Source organism: Eublepharis macularius, chromosome 4, assembly GCF_028583425.1.
Source record: "Eublepharis macularius isolate TG4126 chromosome 4, MPM_Emac_v1.0, whole genome shotgun sequence".
NCBI classification, from domain to species: domain Eukaryota; kingdom Metazoa; phylum Chordata; class Lepidosauria; order Squamata; family Eublepharidae; genus Eublepharis; species Eublepharis macularius.
In genome coordinates this window covers 33,687,448-33,709,102 of record NC_072793.1, presented here as the reverse complement: position 1 = coordinate 33,709,102, position 21,655 = coordinate 33,687,448, and the positions used below count along the sequence as shown (strand labels likewise).

The 21,655-nt window shown below is 44.4% G+C and overlaps 1 protein-coding gene across 1 annotated transcript; it reads right to left on the bottom strand.

Annotated features, from left to right (window-relative positions):
• Positions 1 to 1,554: 1,554 nt before the first annotated feature.
• On the bottom strand, positions 1,555 to 20,812 carry ZACN (zinc activated ion channel). Its single transcript, XM_054976313.1, has 8 exons — positions 20,683 to 20,812; positions 10,233 to 10,390; positions 9,265 to 9,371; positions 7,224 to 7,393; positions 5,066 to 5,196; positions 4,449 to 4,653; positions 2,385 to 2,570; positions 1,555 to 1,754 (listed from the first exon to the last, which is right to left on the bottom strand). Exons 1-8 carry the CDS (start codon positions 20,810 to 20,812, stop codon positions 1,555 to 1,557), a joined length of 1,287 nt encoding a protein of 428 aa, XP_054832288.1.
• Positions 20,813 to 21,655: the final 843 nt, after the last annotated feature.

Sequence of the window (21,655 nt, the reverse complement as noted above, 5' to 3'; positions counted from 1 at the left end):
TAATTCTACACTGTTCTGCCTTGTCTAATAATAGAATATTGGGGGAGTGTGCACAAATTATAATCGTCTGTTAATCCATCTGTAATTGGAGACCTACAGGGGGTGAAAAAGAAAAACAAGTTCCTGCACCTGTATTTTAATTCGAAGCATTGGTGAGTCTGGCCTTGTTAAGTCCAAAGAGGAATGCTCGGCTAGCCTGAGCTACCCAGCTCCTGTTCAGAAGCCTGGGGTGATCAAGCCCATACTCTGAGAGGCAAAAGAGAGTGTTACCTGCTTTGTGAGAAGGTGAGAGATGACACACAAATACACACAAGAGGAAAGGGAGATTCATTGTGCCATAAAGATAAAGACAAGGTAAAGGCATGGATTTTACTCAAACCAAGTAAGTGTAAACAACCTGAGCCTGCTAAGAGAAGGTTTACATTTGGTGTCCATGGGGGAATCACCCAGGCCACTGTCCTACCTGGCTAGTACCTGGCTAAAATTGAAACATGTTTCCAGATTAATAATAATAACATTCAATTTATATACTGGCCTCCAGGACAACTTAACGCCCACTCGGAGTGGTTTACAAAGTATGTTGTTGTTATCCCCACAACAATCACCCTGTGAGGTGGGTGGGACTGAGAGAGCGCTCTGAAGACCTGTGACTGACCCAAGGTCACCCAGCTGGCTTCGAGCGGAGGAGTAGGGAATCAAACCCAGTTCTCCAGATTAGAGTCCCGTTGCTCTTAAGCACTACAGCATACTGGCTCTCTTAAAAGTTTCTCATGCAGTATGAAACTATAAAATGATGGCTGATACCCGACCAGTCCTGTCTGCGTGATTTTACTCTGGACTGTTGTGATCATAAAATTTTTACAACTCCTATAAATTCTTGCAGGTCCTCAAGTATTAAATGAGATCACCTACACAAAGTCTGCCAGATTAACCCTTATATCTACCCTGACTTCGTCTTGTGATGGCTGAAAGCATTTACCCTCTAATCAATATGAGTGGGTCAGGGTCTCTGCATATTTAGAGAGGAGCAATCACTTGTGCCAAATATAAAATAGCATACAGGCCCTCCAAGTCGCCCTTTTTCATTCTCATTGGTTCAGAGAATGGGCTGAAGGCACATGATGCAATTACTGCAGACGCTAAGCAGAACCGAGTCTTGGAAGCAGTGTGGACAGGATACAGCTTTGGAATTGTATACAAGCTATATGCAATTGCAAAAATTATTTATAGTAGGTACTAGAACTGAACTGCTGAGGAACCAAGGCAGTTTTCTGCATGCATGCATGCATTTCTTTATTCATCATCTCCCAGTTGGGACTCAATGCAGCTTAACAACATCCACCTTGAGGCTAAGAGTATGTGATGGGCCTAAGGTCACCCAGCAAGCATCCATGTTAGAAATGGAGATTTGAACCTGAGTCTCCCAGGATCCTAATCTGACAAACAGAAAAAAATGTTCAGATCTTCAAGAAATTATGCAAATAGCAGACAGAAAAATGTATCTAACTTCTGCTGAGTAGAAAGAGTAACTGCTTTTTTATATGGATGGCATTGTTACCATCCTTGTCTGTTTTTGATGCCATCTAGGTGGCCTTCTCCAGGAGGCTTCTCAGATTCACATTTCCAAAGGAGCCAAAGTCCTGCGAACAGTAAATGAAATATAACAACTAGTCCTAAGAAGATGAAGAAGGAGAGCCTGTCCAAAGTTGCTGGAACTTGATTGAGATTTGACTCTTCTTTTTCTGTCCCATAGTCTGTAGAGTAAAGGAGAAAGATGAGCCCAGTGAATTCTCAACTTGTAAGTTCCTTGAAGCCAAAAGTACTTGAGAGAAGGGAAACCAATCTCGCAAACATGTTTGGATGAAAAATAGCTACAAAACAGGATGCATCCATCCAAAAGGCAGGCTTGGAATTTTACTGAATGAACTGGAAAGAACAAATAGTAGCTACTGATAAGCCAAATTCATTTAAACTACTTTTGAGATATGTAATACACTGTTGATACTAGGGCCCAGATTCTGCAACAGAGAAATTGTGTGCCTCTGATCAAACTTAAGAAAATGATTGGGCTTGTAAAATTCAAAATCCTCTTTGCAGAGTGGGTGTTTGTCTGGGGAGCAGTCTAAGCTTGACTGGGGCAGAACTCTCATAGCTTCGGCTTAAAGGCAAGGAGAGGACAAACACTTGAAGTTATAGCTGCTCTTCTCCTGCTTACATCACTTCAGAAACTCTTTTTTTTTCTTGTTGCTGCATTGCAGAGACCAGAGATCTTTAAGTGAGCCAGAGCCTTGTCCGGATCAGGATTTTGTAACTCTAAATGGCTTAGTAGTCACATTATTCTGAAACGTCATGGTTGCATTTCTTTACTTTCCATTAAGGCTTACCATTCATCCTAGAATTTTTATCTTCTGGGCGGTCACTCTCATTTTTGGCTGATGTGGTGGTAGCTGTGGCCCCTCGAAATATATGCTTCAGTTGGCGATCATGATTGTCTGCAACCAACTTTGTCACCAAAATCGTCTCAATTGTGCTGAGGAATAATAGCACCAGGAGGCCAATATAATAATAACCTGGAGATCGGAAGGAGGAAATCAGCTACATTGTTGACAATTCTCGAGTTTGCTAGTCAACAATTGGGTTTAGACAAAGAGAGAGCATGTCATTCTTCTTCTGGGATTCTATAGCTTCAGATGAGTGTGCTGCAAGATTAATGCTCACATTGCTCCACTTGAAATTCAGTGCTTTCAGATGATACTATTGTCACTTCTGCAAGAAGGGAACGATGGCCTTTGATCAAAACAATCTACACTTTTATTTAATTCACACTATTTCCATTACATCTCTGGAGGTTTGAGCTAGTGTGATCCACTAAATCATAATGCCTACCTGATCTTCCTGAATAACAGCAACAGGTTTGAGACCTTGTGGTTTTATATTCTGTAGTAAAAAGGGTGGGTTTTTTGTAATGGTAGGGTTCTTTTCAGCAAGAGTTCTCATATTTGTGAGTCTGGGCTTAACTAAGGGTTTTGAACCACAGTGTAACATCAAGACAGAGCAGAGGAAGTGTATGAAGCAGTTTTAAAGGTTAGCAGAAGAATTTTGTATGCAAAATGTAAAGCCAACAAAATTAACGAAAGGGGGCAACAGGATCGAAGTGGTATGTTTTCATTGCAGCAATGAGATGAAGAGGAGAGGACTGATGAAAAGTGTTAAACAATGAGTTGAACGCAGTGACCCATGGATATGAGGACTGCAGATTTTTCCTGTGTCTTTTTCTTACCTGACAGTCCTTTCCAACCCTTGGAAAGCTTATTCCTTGGTTATAGGACCTAGGTGGACTATTAGCCACACAGGCTGAGAAACTGCACAGGGGAGGGCGTGTAATCATTCCTTTTCTCCTCTACCAGTAAACCTCTGCTGGCGGAAGAATCAGAACAATTTGTCCTCCTCCCCCAAGCAGCTGCATGGCTATTAATCCTTGCAAGTTTTGCAGTCCTGGGAATAAACTTCCCAAGGGTCACAGAGCAATGCCGAGGGGAGAGGAATGTGGAAAGGATCCACACGCATCAGTGCCTTCCACTGACCAATTGCTAGATCCAACCCACTATTTGAGAGGAAAAACTGAGGAAATGAACAAGAGAGAAACGAGAGTGAAATAATGATGGTTGCAAGTGGAATTGATTCTTAATGTACCCACACCTGTGAAACCAGATGAGGGTTGTTTCAGTAGCTTCTGTGATTCATCAGTGTAAAAAGATGTTGCTGTCTTCTGTGACAGGAGTGTGTACATCAATCCTTCAGCTTCTACCCTTATCAAAGCTATAGCTAATGGTTGGGGAAGGAACCTGAGTGTGATGACTTAACAATGTTTGTTCTCCACCAGTGAAGCCAGCCACTCTTAAGAATCAGGTTTTCTCCCTACTTTTTGTCATCCAGTCGGTCTAGTCCATGGGGTCTGGACCCTAAACCACAGATCATCCTGCCATTGCTATGCAGCTATGCAGTTTGTGAATGAATCGGATGAAATTACTGTTCGTTGCAGGATCTATTGTGTGTTTCCTAATAATGGAGTTTGGACTTGTTAGAATTCTTGCCATGGTGCAGTTAGCCTTGGTACCAAGCTGGTCTAGAGTATAATGCTGAGACTTAAGGAGAAGCAATAAGGGAGGCGGGGCATGAATAGGAAATGGTCAGGGAAGAGAGACTTGTTACAGAGAACATCGGATGGGGTTGATGCCAAAAATAGTAGCCCCACGTTAAGTTTGCCATCTCCTCCATAATGTCTAGTTCATATCATTATGTCCTTAGCTCACATCATTGCTTTTCATTTTGATGGATGGATTGGGACACTGACCCTGGACTCTTGGCGGGGGCGGAGGGGGGGGGAACAGGCCCGTTTTCTTTGTTCAGTTTTGCATCTTGATGGATTTATGGTTTATTCAACTTACTGAGCAGGGGGTTGCAGGACGATGCCCCTGGAAGGGAACCAACCAGCGAGGCGTGGAAGACCAGATATGCCAGCAACAAAGTGACCATGTAAGATGGCCTGTCTTTGAGAGGGAGGAGGAAGCCACAGAGATCAGCTATCATGAGAGCAATGCTCGGCACAATCAAGGAAAGGATTGTCCGTATCCCAGTGTTTTCTAAATCTATCTAGAAAGAGACAAGAGTTCAAAGCGAAAGTGAGTGTGTGATTTCCATCAAAAGTCTGTGCAGTGAACAAGTATCAATAATGTTACTAAAAGAGGCTCTTTGTAGGAAATTGCCCTCTTCAGATAGAGCCATTATTGCTTTAGACTGTCTGAGTTAGAGGAAGAAGCCTCATCTGTGATACCTTGAAGTTTCAGAGAAGAAATCCTATGCAGTCCTATTGGTTTTCTTGCCTTTCTTTCCTGCCTTCTTTCCATACCTAGTTTGCCTTCTGAGAAATACACTCCTACCGATGAACAGGGTTGCAGGTACCTGAAGCAGAGAGTGGCTACAACCCCCCCCTCCCCCCCACTAGTCACCTCAGAGTGGCCAGCTGAGAAGTACATTTTAGTTACCATCCAAGTGATCTCCTTACCATCACTACAAACAATGGTTGCACTTGCAGCGTATCCCATTGGCTTGTGGCATTCACACCAGTGACAAGATATTCACGTTTTACATTCAGAATTTCATTTTTTGTGGAGACTTTGAATTCCAGCTCATTGACTTGAAAGAGTGAAAAAAAATCACAGGCAATCTTTGGAGATATTTAACTAAGCAAAAATATATTTCAAAAGAGCAGGGCTTTTTTTCAGCAGGAACGTGGGGGAACGGAGTTCCGGAACCTCTTGAAAATGGTCACATGGCTGGTGGCCCCGCCCCCTGATCTCCAGACAAAGGGGAGTTGAGATTGCCCTCCGTGCCGCTGGTGGCGCGGAGGGCAATCTAAACCCCCCTCTGTCTGGAGATCAGGGGGCGTGGCCACCAGCCATGTGACCATTTTCTCTGAGGGCAACCCACAGAGTTCCACCACCTCTTTTCCCAGAAAAAAAGCCCTGAAAAGGAGTCATTAGCTAGCTCCCCATTCTCTCATGCACTGAATCATAACAACATTAAAAGAAGCTTCCATCTCCCTGCTATGACAGAATTCTTTAAATTAAATTGAAACCATCCCCCAAGTCTGTTAATGATAGGATGTTTTGGAGGTCTTTCATTCATAGGGTCACCATAGGTTGGCGGGGACTTGATGGCACATGATACACACACACATCTCCAGTTATGTTCGTTTTAGGGCTAATTCCATATATTCACAGATGAGATTGTAAGGGCCTTACAGGGAACTTAAGCTGACTTAGTTGTTGGCCATTTCAAACTCCTCTTCAGATGTTAAAGGCGCTGTGTGTGAACTTTAATACTTCAGGCTGAATGTTGCACCAACCATTAGGGAACTCAGTGGAAGGAAGGAGGCATATGAAAGTTGTCTTACATGGAGTCTGACTGCTGGTTCATTTAGCTCAATACTATCTTGGACTGAAAACAGCTCTCTAGGGTCTGGTCAGAGAAAAGGTCTTCCCTGCTACTTCTTTTCAACTGGGGATGCCTGCCATTGAACCTGGAACCTTCTGCATGCAAAATAGGTGCTATACCACAACTTCATGGGCTTGAGCAAAAAGACAAAGGCTGTTGATAGACTGAGATTTGGGGATGAAGAAGCAGTGGGAATGATGCTCCTAGACTGCTCTCCATTCTAGAAGCCCAAGGCACTCAAACTTGTTGCAGCCTCTCTGGTCTTTCTTGATACCAGTAGCACTTTCTTGGTATGGTTTACAGCTATCAGGGGTTGTAGCAATAAAAAGATTGAGTGGACTACCTCCTTTGAGGAGAATTCAATGTAATAATATCAGTGTGCTTATCAACCGCCCTTATAGACAGATTAGTGCCAACTCAGAGCGGTGAACATAGTGTTGTTATTATCCCCACAGTACAGCTGGGGAATTGAGGCTAAGAAGAATGGCTTCCCCAAGGCCACCTACTGAGCTCATGGCAGTAGCGGGTTTCAAACCTGCAGAGTGCTGGCTCAGAGCTCAGTCATTTAACCACTATGCTACAGCAGCAATGTGAAACTTTCACCTATGTTCCCCCAAAAATGGTTTTCCTCTGCCAAAATAAATGCATTCTATGCAATGAATGGATAATTTGTAGAAATATAGGTGATTTTGGTAGCATGGATATGCCCAGCATGTCCAGCCAATGTGGAGAGATCCCAAGTAATGTTGGGGGTTGTGTGTTCAAGTGGATTATTGTGTAGTGTACACATTGGTCAGTATACATATTCTCTGCTTGGGGACTGTGCATGTTGCCTGGAAAATATACTAAATGTATGTGGAGATTATACATACTGGGTAGCATCCAAAATGTCTCAGAATTCACATTATGTGATACCAGCTGGTAGTTACCCCCGTTGCCTGAGAAGGTGCAAGGTCCCGATTGCTAGTATCAACATACGCGTATTCTCTATGCCTTCATCATCAGTCAACTCTCATTTACCCAAGCACACAAACATAATCAAGGAAAGCCCAACCTGCGGTGGCCACAGGATTAAAGCCTCTGAAATAGTGGATACATGCTAGTGTCAAAAAAATCTTATGATGTGTCCCTTAGCCAGTTGTTCTTGTGGGGGTGAACATAGTTCAGGTCTTCGTATGGACACCAGCTTCTTTACATTGTTTAGAGCGTTAAGATGTCTCACTCACCTGTGTTGTCCATAAAGAAGAAGCTCAAAGTACAATGTGCCTTATCGCGTGGGAAGTAGAAGAGATCAAAGTTGCAGTTGCTGTCAATGCGCAGAGAGAGCTGAAACTCCACTTTTCCATCACTGTGCAGAACCACATCAGGGGATGCAGTAGTCCATTCTACCTCAAACCTTCAGCAAGAGAGGGATGACATAAAACTTGGGAAGGAAGGAAGTAAAGGGTGTGAAATGACCAGACTGAACTCTGAAAGTTTTCCTTGTTAACGGGAGAATAGGAAAGAACAATTGCACAAACAGTTGCCTTTAACTGGATTTTCCATGCATGTTATGCAACAACTGTAGGTATATTACACATTGCATTACTATTGGAATAGAAAAAGAGTCCGGTATGATCCAGGAAGAATTAGAAGCTATCTTATAATGGGTCAGTGGCCTAAACTGTGCTTGACAGTGGCAAAGCCATAGTTTCAAATGTGACCTGCCCCAATCATACCTAAAGCTGGACAGAGAGGTGCAACATGTACATTGGTGGTGATGGGGGTACTCCCTCTTTCTCACCAGAAGGTGCTTTTCTTTTCTAGCCAAGTGCTTCTAATATTGGAGCCTGACTGAGAGAAAAAGGACAGCGAGAGACGAATGGCAGGTCTAAGAAGGGTATGGATCAGCATCTCCCCCACATTTGTGCCTCTTTGATGCTTTAAATTGTACCATTTACCTAAAGCTTGGGCCAAAGTTAAAGCAGCTTCTCCATAGCTGCATTTGGAAAGTGGATGATGCATGTTGGGCTTACTGGGTATCAAGTTGGGTGAAATTAAGTATCCATTTATTTGCGTGATTAATGATCCTTAATCACCAATTAATCTTATGCACAGATTAAAGCTCCAATTAACTATCATAATTTAGCTGCTTCCACTACTGAGATGAAATGAGATCTTTCCCTCTCATACCTTTTAGTCTGAAAGAAGCTGCCAGAAGGCAAGCATTTTCCAGTGCAAGCCTATGCAGTTATTTCAGTACACGTTCACTGATATCAATGGGCATAGCCTGCAGCAGCTCTGCATAGTGCAAGGGGAGTGAAAGGCAGAAGAGAGTGATAAGTTGAGGCAGAAATACCCATAGGCCATATCCCTTCTTGATGGGGCTCTGTATAGCAAGGACTGAATGAAGGTATGCAGGGCTTTTTTTCTGGGAAAAGAGGTGGTGGAACTCAGTGGGTTGCCCTTGGTGAAAATGGTCACATGGTTGGTGGCCCTGCCCCCTGATCTCCAGACAGAGGGGAGTTGAGATTGCCCTCCGCACCACTGGAGCGGCTGGAGCGGCATGGAGGGCAATCTAAACTCCCCTCTGTCTGGAGATCAGGGGGCGGGGCCACCAGCCATGTGATCATTTTCAAGAGGTTCCGGAACTCTGTTCCACCGCTTTCCAGCTGAAAAAAAGCCCTGAGGGTGTGAATGCTGTATGGTGTGGCTGGTTCCACTTCCCCTGAAAAGGACAAATTTATACTACTCGTTGAGCCCACCACCGAGCTTTGTTGACATGCTTTGGGTTTGTCCAAGTCTTGTTATATAATGATCCATGACAAGGGCGATGTGGCACCCAGCAAGATCCTAAGCATAAGTCTTTGATTCTGCGTTCAAGGAGCGTGATTCTTGTTAGTTGGATGCTGAGGTATCCTCTCAGTCTGGTCTGCATACCAAGTTACATATGCTCAGGTCTTTAAAATGGACAGCATTTTTTTAAAAAAAGTAAACGTAGCCCCATATTTGGAATCAGCATACCTCTATGGACCAGATGCTGGGGCAAACATCAAGGATTACTTCCTTCCCTCTTGCTCTGCTTCTCAGCTTCCCCGTGCACCTGATTGGTCCACTGTTGGAACTGGAGTACTGGACTACATTGACTCCTGATCTGATCCAGCATCGGTTGTTCTCGTGACATTTACCATTTACTATACCCCTTTACAGATGGGAATTGGGAGACACCCAGGGAGCATGGGGGTAAAGGTCTGTCCCTTACATGTTCTGTGGAATGTTGGTACTTACGCTTCTCGAACTGAGTGGGACGGAGTCCACACCGAATCCCAAGGCACCGTGATGGAGGAGAAGGGAAAGTCTGTCTCATCCCATGCCAGCTGTTTGTTATACCATGACTGAGAAGGAGCAAGAATGTTAGCTTGGAAAGAGTAGAAGAAAGTGAAATCAAGTATCTCATGTGCACAAATAACGGCTTGGACCCAGGCTAGCATTTCCATGATCGCAAATGTTTCCATCTGCGCCGTGCAATTTTTCCCCCTCCCAGGACAGCCTGAAATACCCTCTGAAATGTTGTACCTAGGAGTCAGGGGACCCCAACAATATGATTGGGAGGCACTGCTACAAGAGCAGGGAGAGGGGGGAAATCACTCCACAGGTGGAAATTCTTGCACCCATGGAAACACTAGTCTAGCCAAGTTCTGGAAGCTGCTAAATGGTGCTCCAAAACTAAGCCCAACATAAATGTTGCTGTATACTCTAGGCAGGGGCAGAACAGGGGTGGTGGTGATCCACAACCTGTTCTCTGTGCATTTGACTAGGAAGCAGAGTGGAGAATAGAGTAATGGACCCAGAAACACACATACATGTGCCTTTATCTGTCCCTCCATCAGTCGTTGCACCTCAGATCTTTGATAAGAAAAAGTCATTACCTGATTCAAGAGTAAAACAGAGGAGATCGTATATTTCAAGATATCCTAGTGGAGAAACAAATCAAGGTCATTCTTCATTCCAAGCCTGATACAATATTTACTTTTAAAAATCTAATCTGTTATTGTATCTTTCACACAACAGTATATGATATCACGGGTTCTAGGAAACCTTTCTTGCGCAAAAATCCCCTTGAAGCTTCCTGATTACCACTCAGCTCCTGATTCTACATAGCTGAGCTGGCAGCAATCTAAATCTTGTTTTATAGTATCGTCCCAGGTCCTGGGCAGAGCCACAAGTGGTAAATATTTAAAAGCTCTTATACATACCACGTTTAGCACATTGGATACAGATACGGTGATAGTCACCAGAAGGGGATCACTTCCATTTCTGGGTATCTGGTACAAGCTGTATGTATCCAGCAGAGAGCCTAGTAGCTCTTTTGTCGAGGAGGTGGTAAAATTTTCCCAAGTTGTCTGAGACAGGGCTGTTAAACAGTAAAAGTAGAGAAAATTGAGCTGTGGGAAAATGGCTGGGCAAAAGGACAACACGAGTCTTCCATCCAAACCAGATGGGGAAATGCATGCACCTGTTTTGTATGAGAACTTAGGACCAAGCTACAAGTGACGAACGACACTTGCCTGGCAAGTGAAGAGACTCATGTGTATTCCTCCCTGTTCACTTGCCATTCACTTGTGCTACACTTGATCAAGTGGAAAGCAAGTGAATGGCAAGTGAACAGGGAGGAATACACGTGAGTCTGTTCACTTGCCAGGCAAGTGTAATTCGTCACTTGTAGCCTGGCCCATAGAAGCTCAGAGCTTCATTGACAGATCCCAGGATGCACAGCAGGTGGGTCCACCCCTTGAATGAATAGCAGTAGCAGGTAAGATAAGAATATCCTGGTCTGGGTACATCCAAGGATTTCTAGTGCAATCTAGGAGACCGAAGCTCCACAGAGCTGCTGCTCTTCTGTGCCGCCTATGCTTGCTTCTCACTGTAGAGGAGGGCAGAAGAGTATGTGTACAGTGGTGGTGGTGGCAGCTGCTCTTCCTCAGTAGTGTACTTTGGCTCATGGGCTTATCCTTTTTCTCTCCGTGATGTAGGGCAGGCAACCAAGCAATCACAGGAGCTGCAGCAGCAGCAGTTGTTGCCAACACACTCACTTGTCTGCCCTGACAGAGTTGGGCTCATGAAAGGGGTGGGTGCACTCTTGGAGAGCTTACTCTTCCTATTTTATGGATGCCCACTTAGAGTGTCTTGGTCAAGGATCCCCCTCTCCCATCACAATCTTAAGAGGCTTAAAAAGTGAGCCCAATCGTTCATGAGCTCCAATATTCTTTGAATGGGGGCCTGGATGTTTTATAAGAACTTTTGTAATACTAGGAGTATTAGCATACTGCAAAGACACAGGGTGGGTCATGTGTAGGGTTTCCAGCTCCAAGTTGGGAAATTCCTGGAAATCTGGGGGGTGAAACCTGGAGAAACCTGGAGAAAATGGGGTTTGGGGAGGGAAAAGACCTTGGCATGGCATAATTCCATAAAGTCCACCCCCCAAAGTAGCCATTTTCTCCAGGTGAACTGATCTCTGTGGCCTGGAGACCAGCTGTAATTCCAGGAGATCTCCAGCTACTACCTGGAGGCTGGCAACCCTAGCCATGTGCCTCTTTCTTTTGAGGTGAGGTGCTGGGAAAAGCTTCTTTAAGCTCCTTAATCTTCAGGGTGAATAGCAACAGAGGCTTAGTCAGAATTCTCCCTTTTTGTACAGTAACTGTTGCTCTGCGAAACGTTTACCCTCAAACAATTTTGCTTTCAAGAGTATTAAATATCCTCTGATTCCCCCTTAGTTTATATTTTATGTGTGCCTGTTTTGCCTTGGCACCAATTTGCTTGTTGCTGTCTTGGCACCAATTCCCCCCCCTCCATTTTTCTGTTACCCCACCACACACCCCCAATCCACTACAAAATCCCTGTAAATCAGAGTGAATGTAGTGAATATAATGACATCATTGTGTGCGAAGCACCCGCTCAGCTTTGGCTACGTGGTAGCATCATTAAAGACGCACACAGTCCAGGAGGAAAAGAAATGCATCCTTTTGTTGCTATGGCAACTGCAATGATGCTTCCTGCCTTGACTCACTACCCTATAGGGGCTGTATTGCCCGCTGTCATAGCACAGCGCAGCAAAATAGCATTGGCAGGAGACAATACTAGCTGTCTTGCCATGGTTGTATTTGAATGGATAGGAAATGAACATGCCTCAGCACAGCATGCGAATACAGGGAACACTGGCGCGGGTGCCTGTGGACATTTTCATACCAATTTATCCCCCCATCATGAAAAGGAGGGAGAGCTTTTCAAGGAGCCCATTACCTGCTATGAAACCCAGCCTTCACAATTTGGCTCAACTTTAACATCAACTGTGCACTCTTGTGCATGAGCCAAAAATACATAAATGGGAATGAGCATCTGAGCTGCACATGGGCAGAGTCTGCCAAAGGCTGTTTCTCTTCATGGTGAGAAGAAGGTGGTTCAAATGCCCTTTGTCAGAGCTCACACATCTACGAATCAGCGGGCAGAGCTAAGAGGCTTTTTAGCCTATGCTCAGTTCAAACTGTGGCCCGTGTTAAAAAAGCAATGGCTGACAAGAGGTGCGTTCCACGAAATTCACTCCACATCTTCCCGCCGGGGTGCCTGAGTGCAAGGAACATCAAGCATAATAGTTGTTACTAAGAACGCTAATCCTCAGACCCCACGATCTCCTTTCAGGAAGTGAAGAGACCTGCTGGGGCAGATGGAGGCTCCTCATTCAGCAGAAGCCAATAGCTTAATCCAACCCATTGTTTTGGAGTGTATTATTCAATAAAAGCAAGGCGACACATACAGCGAGCATTGTAGTAGCCTACGATCCAATTCCCTTATAAAAGTGACCTCCCGAGTACTTTCATTGCACTACAGTTTTAATCCCTTTTTAGAAAGGCCCTCCTGAATATTTGTTTTGCATAAACTTTTTAAAGTTTTGCATAAACTTTTACAAAAAAATGTTTTCTGTGAAATGATAGAGATGTGGGATACTTCCAGACCTCCCCTGGCAATGTGAAAGCCAACACAGAGAATGCACACAGGTTACAATTTTACCCATTTGTAGGGTGGCACCATCAGAAGGCTTTGCTCAGAGCCAAGCTACAAGTGACGAATTACACTTGCCTGGCAAGTGAACAGACTCACATGTATTCCTCCCTGTTCACTTGCCATTCACTTGCTCTCCACTTGTGGAGCAAGTGAATGGCAAGAGGACAGGGAGGAATACACGTGAATCTGTTCACTTGCCAGGCAAGTGTAATTTGTCACTTGTAGCTTGGCTCTCAGATGAACAAAGGGTAACGTTATGAGAGAGGAAGTCCCGTAAATACACAAGGCCAAAACTGTTAACTAGAACCCTGAACTGAACCTAGTAACTGATTGGTAGCAAATGGATACAGAACGTGATATGCATGCTCCATCTAACTCCTGGTAGTAACCCAACTCTGATGTTCTGTACCAATTGGTGCAGAAGTTGGCTTTAATCAGGTTAAAGGAAAGGACGGTACTGTTGCCAAGTAGGCCCCCTCCCCTGCTTTAAAGCCTGCCATGAACTGTGTTAAAGTTTCCTGCATTACTGTTTCACTGCTGCACAAAGATTGCTTTGCACGTGTGTGTGTTAATACACGTGTCAGTTTCCTGCCTGCGTGTCAATTGCCTTGCTGCTGTTATAAAACTGTGTAGTTTACTGACTCCATGTTTGGATAACTGCACAAAGGACTCTCTTTCTGGGCAGCCCTGCCCTGACCTGTATCTGGACTTCCTAGTGTGTGCTTGGACTCTGTTACAAGTGTGCCCCGTGCCTGCATTGCCATCTGCCACGGACCGTGCCTGTTCCCTGCTTTGGACTGTGTTTTAAGTACTGTTCCCCCTGCCTCCATGGAAGCCTGCCTCATATGGGCCCAAGCCGCTGCTAGCAGCCGGGCGCCTGCCGGGGAAACCTCCAGCGAGCCTGGCTAGGCGCTCCCTGGTCAGTTCCCGCCTGGAGCCTCCTGCGGGCCGGTCCCCGAGCTTGCCCTCGCTACCGGGCAGCCTGCAAACCAGCCTCAGCCATGCCCAGCCGGCATCCATGTTCTCGGGCAGCCAGAAGACCCTGGGAGGAAGACTGCGTTGGGAAGCCATTTCGGCGAAGCGGGCACACCACGTCCGCAGCGAGAGCCCCTCGCCCCGCTCTGCATATCTTAGGAGCCGCCCCGGAGAAGAACTAAGTGCCGACCATCCCAAGCACTTAGAGAATGCATCTCAAAGAAACCTCCGCATTCCAGAGCTGATGACATCAGGACAAGCCCTGTCCGCTGGAACATCCTTTCAGCCCACTTGGATTTCCCCCTCCCTCTTTTGTCCCCTCTTCCTGAGGTGTCACTTATCACAAATCTGATTACCAAAGTGGCCCATCCAAGCCATTCAGTAACCCATTAGAACCTTTGTTTTAATCTGTGAGAACCACCAAGTACAGCACCAGCCCCAGGGTACGTTTTGGGGTATTTAAGCTGGTCTCCCAGACCACTCGGTGCCTCGGCCATTCCCTATCCAGACCTCCTTGCTGTCCGTCTGTGGTTCCAGTGCTGGCATTGGGCCACCCCTCGCTGTTGTGTCTCTGCTTCGCTTCAGGATAAGTGAGTATTCCCCCTATCATCGTTGGGAACCAGCTAATGCGAACGTCTCTGTATTTCATACTCTGTACTTCCTAGATCTTGTGTGTTTCTTGTATGCTTGTGCAAGTTCAGGCTTACGCCACATTGTTAGACAATACACGTGTTTGAATCTATTTGTAGTCTGCCTCTTTTTCACTAGAGTGTCTGGGATCGGGACCTCTGTATACATAGGTTAAGATCCGCGCTAATTTTAAGTTACAGACTGCTAAGCTAATTTCCCCCTTATAATAAAGAGCAGTTCTGGTAACAGTACAGAAGTTGACTCTAAGGGCAGGGACTGTGTTGGTCAACATTGCATTTTTCTTGCCCTCATGCCCCACTATTCATGTTGCATCATTTATGTATATAAAACACTGCTATGTTTTCTCAGCAGCTTTCACCTTGCAAAAAAAAATTAACAAAAATATAATCAGATCAATGATCGTTAACTTATGACATCATTAATTTATTCAAATGTAAACGAGTCTTCCACTAGGCAGCAACAAAACAAGGGTGAAATGTATATGAAATAATACCTGTCACCAAAAAACAAAAATGTCTTTACCAGGCACCTAAAAAGAGCAAACTGAGAAGCAAACCGATGCAGGGAGGGAAATCTGTAAGAAAAACACACCCCAAAAAGGCCCTTATCTGATACGTACCCATCTGATACCAGAAGGTGGAGTACACAGAGAAGTGTTTCTGCCAGTGTTCCTAATAGGCGCAGTTGTATGGGAGCAAGTAGTTGTTAAGAAGACATGAAGGCCCCAAGTCATTTTAAAGATAAGAATTAGTGCTTTGAATTATGCCTGAAAACTAATTGAAAGCCAGTGAATTTCTCTCAGAAATAGTTATGTCCATTCTCAGTAACTTGCCGTAGTCTTCTTTAGTCTCACAGAAACATTCTGAACCAATGGAACTTTCCAAACTGTGTTCAAAGGCAACCCCACATAATGAGCAATCCATAACCTGGATGTAATTAGAGTATTGATCATTGCAGCCAGATATTGCTTTGGCATGAATGGAAGAAATGGCAAATCAATTGCTGTCGTTTAAAAACATTATGTGTTACATTCTACGGAGTGGACCTGAGAATCCATACACAAACACTTCCAAGCTACAAATAGGCTCTTTTGACCCCATGTAAAAAAAAGAATGTCTTCCTTCTTGGTTATATTATCATCCAACATCACCTCACTAAAGTCTGAGCTTTAGTTTGTTGGTCCAGATCATTACCACCTACAGGTACCTTAATAGAACTTTCACAGCCTTACCTGAATCAGCCCAAAAGTAGAAACAGAGCTGAGCATCAATTATATATTAACAAGATTTTAGTCCAGATCTGCAGTCAACCTCTGCCATTGTTTTCATGGAGATGTTTAATAGCATGCGAGACAAAAGAGAACCCTGTAAGTCCCCTCAACGCCAGGGGTCAAGCAGTACCCCAGCACCTCCTTCTGGTATTAAGGGGCCAGACTGGAACAGGAGCACTAGAGTAGAGTACTCCAGTAACAATTTCAGAAAGCTGATTTAGGAAGATACCATGGTAAATGGTATTAAAAAACCCCACGGAGGTCCAGAAAAGCAACAGGATTATACATACACCCATCTGTCCCACAAAAGCTAGTCAAACAGGAAGACCAAAGCAGTTTCATTTCCAAAACTAAGTAGAAAAGCAGACTGAAATTGATGTAGATGATCCATCTCCCTTGAAGACTAGAGGTAATCATGTTCATCCAAAACAAAAAGCTGAGATTTAGGGGCATGCCTGAGACTACAAGGCAGACGGCCCAGGAGCAAATAACAGAAATTCTGGCGGAATTTTTAAATATGCAACCAGAAGAGATAGCAACAAATTTGGATCTAGCATACAGAGTCAATTCCACCTATGCGCAACAGAAGAACCTTCCAAGAGATATTATTGTTCAATTGATAACAAGAAGAGTGAAAGAGGAAATCCTGAAAAAGCATTTTGAGAACTTTTCATTAAGCTGGATGTTAAACAAAAGACAAGGGGAGGGGTGGATATTTCAGGTCATATTCTCAAGACCACATGTCTGCATCCATTCCTGTGTTGAATGTGAAGCAGTCTTCATTATATTGGATGGGGCTGATACCAAGTTGCACCTTCTCAAAAACGAAACCCTTCAACGGAAAACAAGATTCTGTAATTTGATCAAAATCATCTTTAAGCATCTCAGTAAAGAAAGTGTAAATTTGCATAGTCACCATTTGCTCAGGAACCTTGCCCAAAGCAGAGCTATTAGCAACAGAGTGATCGGCCATTTTCACACTGCTTACCAGGCATGGAACATTGTGCCAAGCTCCCGGAACGACAGCATTTTCCTGGCGCAATTTCGTGCGAGAACTGCAGTTCTCGTGTGAAATTGTGCCAGGAACACGCTGTCGTTCTGGGAGCTTGGCACGATGTTCCATGGCCAGCAAACAGTGTGTAAACAGCCATAGGTGTTAAGGTTATCTGGGACTGGGAGTAAGGGTGTGTACTTGACCATTAAGCAATGGAAAAAAGGTCTTGTTATAATTAAATTTTAATATGAAAACAGTATTTTTGTTAATCGTTTTTTATGAGCAGCATCTCCCATCCCACCTCGACCATCTAATTACTTTGACTGAAGTATTGCTGTTTTCATAGACTCACTGTGTGAAAAAAAAGCATTGGGGTGGAATGTTGTCCTTAAAAACAATGCAGGAAATGATGCTTTGATACACTGTCTGCCTTTCTTGGGGTGCTAAATACTTCCACTTGCCTACTGTGTAACGCTGTGTGCCATCTGGGAGTGCCAAATGTCTACCCACTGTGCAACTATGAATTTTAATGAGTTATTAAATTGAAACCCTTCATCCCATCTGTCTTAAATTTGGCAGAGAAAATTCCTTGGGCAAGGGGTACAATCTCTGAAAGTTTCAACCCAGTTGAATGGTAAACAATGAGGTCATCTTATTCTATACCTTTCCCAATACAGCGTGTTTCCCATAGAAACCAATAAGATATTACAACAGAAAACTAGCAAATACAATAACAAAATTAAAAGTAACAATTATCTTTAAAAAAAATTTAAAAATCGTATAGGCCTACCCATGAGAGCTTCTTCAGGAATAGGCTGCCTGATCATATTGTTGTGACAACCAAGCCCCTCCCTCAAAGAAGTGTTAACTCGCTTATGGATTCAACACGTTATTCCCTCAGGCAAACAGCGATAAGCCAAGATGGACAAGGGTAGAGGTTTGAAATAAGAGGCCACACCTCTCCAAGCAACTTCTCACCTTCTTGAGGTGGAAACAATTGAAATCTGTCCACGACTGCACTCGGTTAACCTTCTATGATTGTCCTGCGACAATCAGAACAAAGTGCTGGTGATTTTCATCGGTCAAATGTCTTGCAATCAAACAGCAGGAAGCATGCTGCTGAATGTTAATCATTGACATTCTCTCTTAGAAAGTACTAAGAATGGTGAGCTACAAGAGGGAAAAGGCTTTTGTTTCTTTGGAGATGTGCTGGTTTTTCACTTGAGCCTCCCTAGTTCCTCCAACAGGAGGAAGGATATGAGGAATGGGTTAAATTTAGTTAATGTGATCATGATGACTGGATTATCTATATGCTATCCTATACACCTTCACCTTTTAATTTTATGTAGAACAGTATTTCCATATCTACAAATCATGTTTGTTCTTTTCTGTGCCTTTCCTGGAGCTGAAATTTCCACATTCATATTTAGTATTTCCAGGGCTTTTTTAGCTGGAACGCGGTGGAATGGAGTTCCAGCACCTCTTGAAAATGGTCACATGGCTGGTGGCCCCGCCCCCTGATCTCCAGACAGAGGGGAGTTTAGATTGCCCTCCGCGCTACTGCATGGAGGGCAATCTAAACTCCCCTCTGTCTGGAGATCAGGAGGCGGGGCCACCGGCCATGTGACTATTTTGTTACCAGAACTGCTATTTTATGGGGAAATTAGCACGCAGTCTGGGTTAAATTAGTGCAGATCTTAACCAACTATACCAGAGTCCATCTTCCAGATTACTCGTGCAATAAAGAGGCAATGTCTAATAAGTATAAAACATGTTTACTAGAAATGTTGCATATGCCTACAATAGCACATGCAAGCAAAGTACATACAAGAGCTAAGAAATAAAGAGTAGAGAAATAGAGCCATTTGCATGAGCAGGAGACCCACTTGAGATTGAAGATGCGGGACGATACGTACCTGGTCACAGCGAGAAGCAGAGCAGTAGCAGCGAAGCGGGGCGATATCTAATGCCTGCACTAGACACGCAGAGTGATGGTCGGGGTTCAGGAGAGGAATGGCGCACCCGGTCGGGGTTGGGAGGGGAATGACGCGCACCTCATGGCAGGCAGAGCCTGCTTAAATACCCAAAAACGTACCCTGAGGCGAGGGCCTTCTGCGTGGTTTTCAGGAGGGGGAAACAAAAGCTTGATGGTTCTACAACTATCGCTAATGGGCCACTTTAGGATCTGAATGTATGATTGTGACACCTCAGGAAGGGGGGACAAAGGAGGGGAGGGGAGTGCCGGGTGGGTTGATTGCATCTGCCAGGAAGCTGGAGTTGTCTTGATGGCATCTGCCCTGGAATGCGGTGGTTGTATTGACATGCGTCCATTAGGTGTTCTGGGCAGCCGGCACATAGCTTCCATCTCAGGGCGGCTTCCAGCGATATGCATAGCAGGGTGAGGCTGGGCTCTGTAAATGTGACAGGAGCCTGGTCTTGCAATGGCAGCCTCAGAGTAAACTGTCCACGGTGGTTCTTTGTTGCCTGAGAACATGGCTTCTTCCTTGGCACATCTTGTGGGCTGGCTAGCAGGCTGCTTAGTGGCGGGGCAGACTCAGTGACCGTCCTGCAAGGGGCTCCCCGTGGGAACTGACCAGGGGGTGCCTGGGCAGGCTCGCGGAGGGCCCCTCCAGCTGGCACTGTGCTGCTAGTGGCATGGCTCTGGGCCCAGGTGAGGTAGGTGTCCAAGGAGGCAGAAAACAGGCGTAGGTAACACAGTCCATACGGGTAAAGAGGCAGAGAGCTGGCATGGGCAATGCTGCCCCTGACAGAGTCTTAAACAGAAACACAGGAAACTGGCACAGCTCAGAGTGGGCTCCATAACAGGACGGGGGGTCCCTGGCAACAATTTTCGCCGAGGGCAATTTAAACTTTAAAAAACTCCCCCCCTTGTTCCAGCTGACACAAAGTGACATCGTTGTGCAGTCCTGAGTTCCACCACCTCTTTTCCCAGAAAAAAAGCCCTGAGTATTTCTGAAATTTCACTTGTGGGGCTTACAATTTAGCTCATTTTACAAGTTTCCCTGGAGTTACATCAGTGGACTTGAAAGCAAACACCCATCCGTTAGACTATGCATCCCTTCAGACAGTCTTGTCCTACCTAGCACCAAAAGAAGGTGGTTCGGGCTGATCCTCGTCCACTCCATCCTGTTTAGATCCTGCAGTATGAAGGAAGGAGAACACTTCTTAACAGAGCTTCAGAGCTGTCTAAGTAAGTCCAGTGCCGCTTTCCTACAGTTATATGGGCGGTGCTTCAGAAGTCAGTTTTAAAGTATTTTTCTTCCTTTTCTATATTACTCCCACTACTACAGTTATGTGTCGCCTACATGCATAATAGGCCAGACAACAGCTTTCCATCACTGCTGTCAACGCAGAAGAGTGCTACAAAAATTGCACTCTTGACCACAGATACTCCCTAACTCATCATCACAGAGCTTGGCAATACATTTTATTCTTCACCTCTGGACAAAGTATTATTGTTAACATGATTAATTGCCTTTATAAAAACAAGGTGAGAACACTAGCAAAAGAGAGGGGGAATAATTTGGAACTCCCCTTCCTCCAAGTTTCTATAAGCATTCATAAGGCTGGCTGATTTCTTTCCCCTTTAACTGTCTTTCAGCTGCTGTCAAACATTCTTTGCTTCCTGGAGCTTATCTGGTTTTCATCAATTCATTCTGAGGGTTTTTTTTCTCTTTTGGTTTACAATGACATATTTTTCTACATTCCCTGGGCAATCCTTCAAGTATACAGATACCTTGTCTATGCGTGGCTGCTTTTTCCCCTTTTGTGATTGGCTTGGGGATGCAGCCATTATAATTAGATATATCGTAATATCTAGTACATTCATTCTGCTCTTCCTTCCAGGCGTTTATAGCGGTGTACATGGTTGTCCTCCCCAAATTTTATTCTCACATCTCTGTGATGTAAGTAAGACTTAGTGTGTATGATCCTGATGAACTGCATGGCACTGTGGTGATTTGAGAACTCAGTTAATATCCTAATCCAGCACTCTAACCAGCACACAACACTGATAACAATAGTCAAAACAACTTACAAAGATACAAAATAAACAGTGGCTTGGATCCAGAATTCTGTGAACCAAGCACAGTTCTCACAGAAGATCTTTTGTGGATTTCCCTTCTCACTGCAACCCTTCAATCCCACAAGAGAACGGGGGCTACTTCTGAGGGGCTAGCAGGTTTAAACAGAGGATGGGAAAAATTAGAGCACAGCACACACTCACACAGCAAAGTAAATTTACAGTATTCAACTGACCCAGAATGAGTAAAAACCAGCTCTCAGTCCTACAAATGTAGGCCTCAATGATAGTAGCTGGAAGGTTCTTGATAGTCATCTAGCCTAATCTTTAGTGTCCAGATTTTTAATATGTGAAAAGCACTACACCAAAGATAGACCATTTATTATTATAATCCAGCCAAACTCAGTCACCAGCATCACATTCATTCACACAGTCAATGGACAGCTAAACTCCGGAGCTATCAGTCATCAACCAGACTCAAATTTCACCTCTGCCAGTTTTGAGTTGTAAAGTAGTTTCCAGGAGTTCAGGCTGAATAAAAACACAACCATTTTCAGATTACAGAAATTTACGGATCAAATAAACTAACCTGTTCCTCTCAGCCTCCTGCACGAAGATCACTTGAGTTTCCCCGTTATTGGGCTTTTGGAAGCAGTCTTTACAAGTTAGCTTATGCTTTATCTTCTCA

What these genes read in the sequence shown, in the direction of transcription:
- ZACN (XM_054976313.1), bottom strand. Translation starts at nt 20,812, where the DNA reads ATGTACACCGCTATAAACGCCTGGAAGGAAGAGCAGAATGAATGTACT. An exon ending in CTTCTTTATGGACAACACAG is followed by an intron (nt 5,197 to 7,223) that starts GTGAGTGAGACA and finishes CACTCTTTCAAG; the next exon opens with TCAATGAGCTGGAATTCAAA. An exon ending in GTCCTGCAACCCCCTGCTCA is followed by an intron (nt 2,571 to 4,448) that starts GTAAGTTGAATA and finishes TCCGATCTCCAG; the next exon opens with GTTATTATTATATTGGCCTC.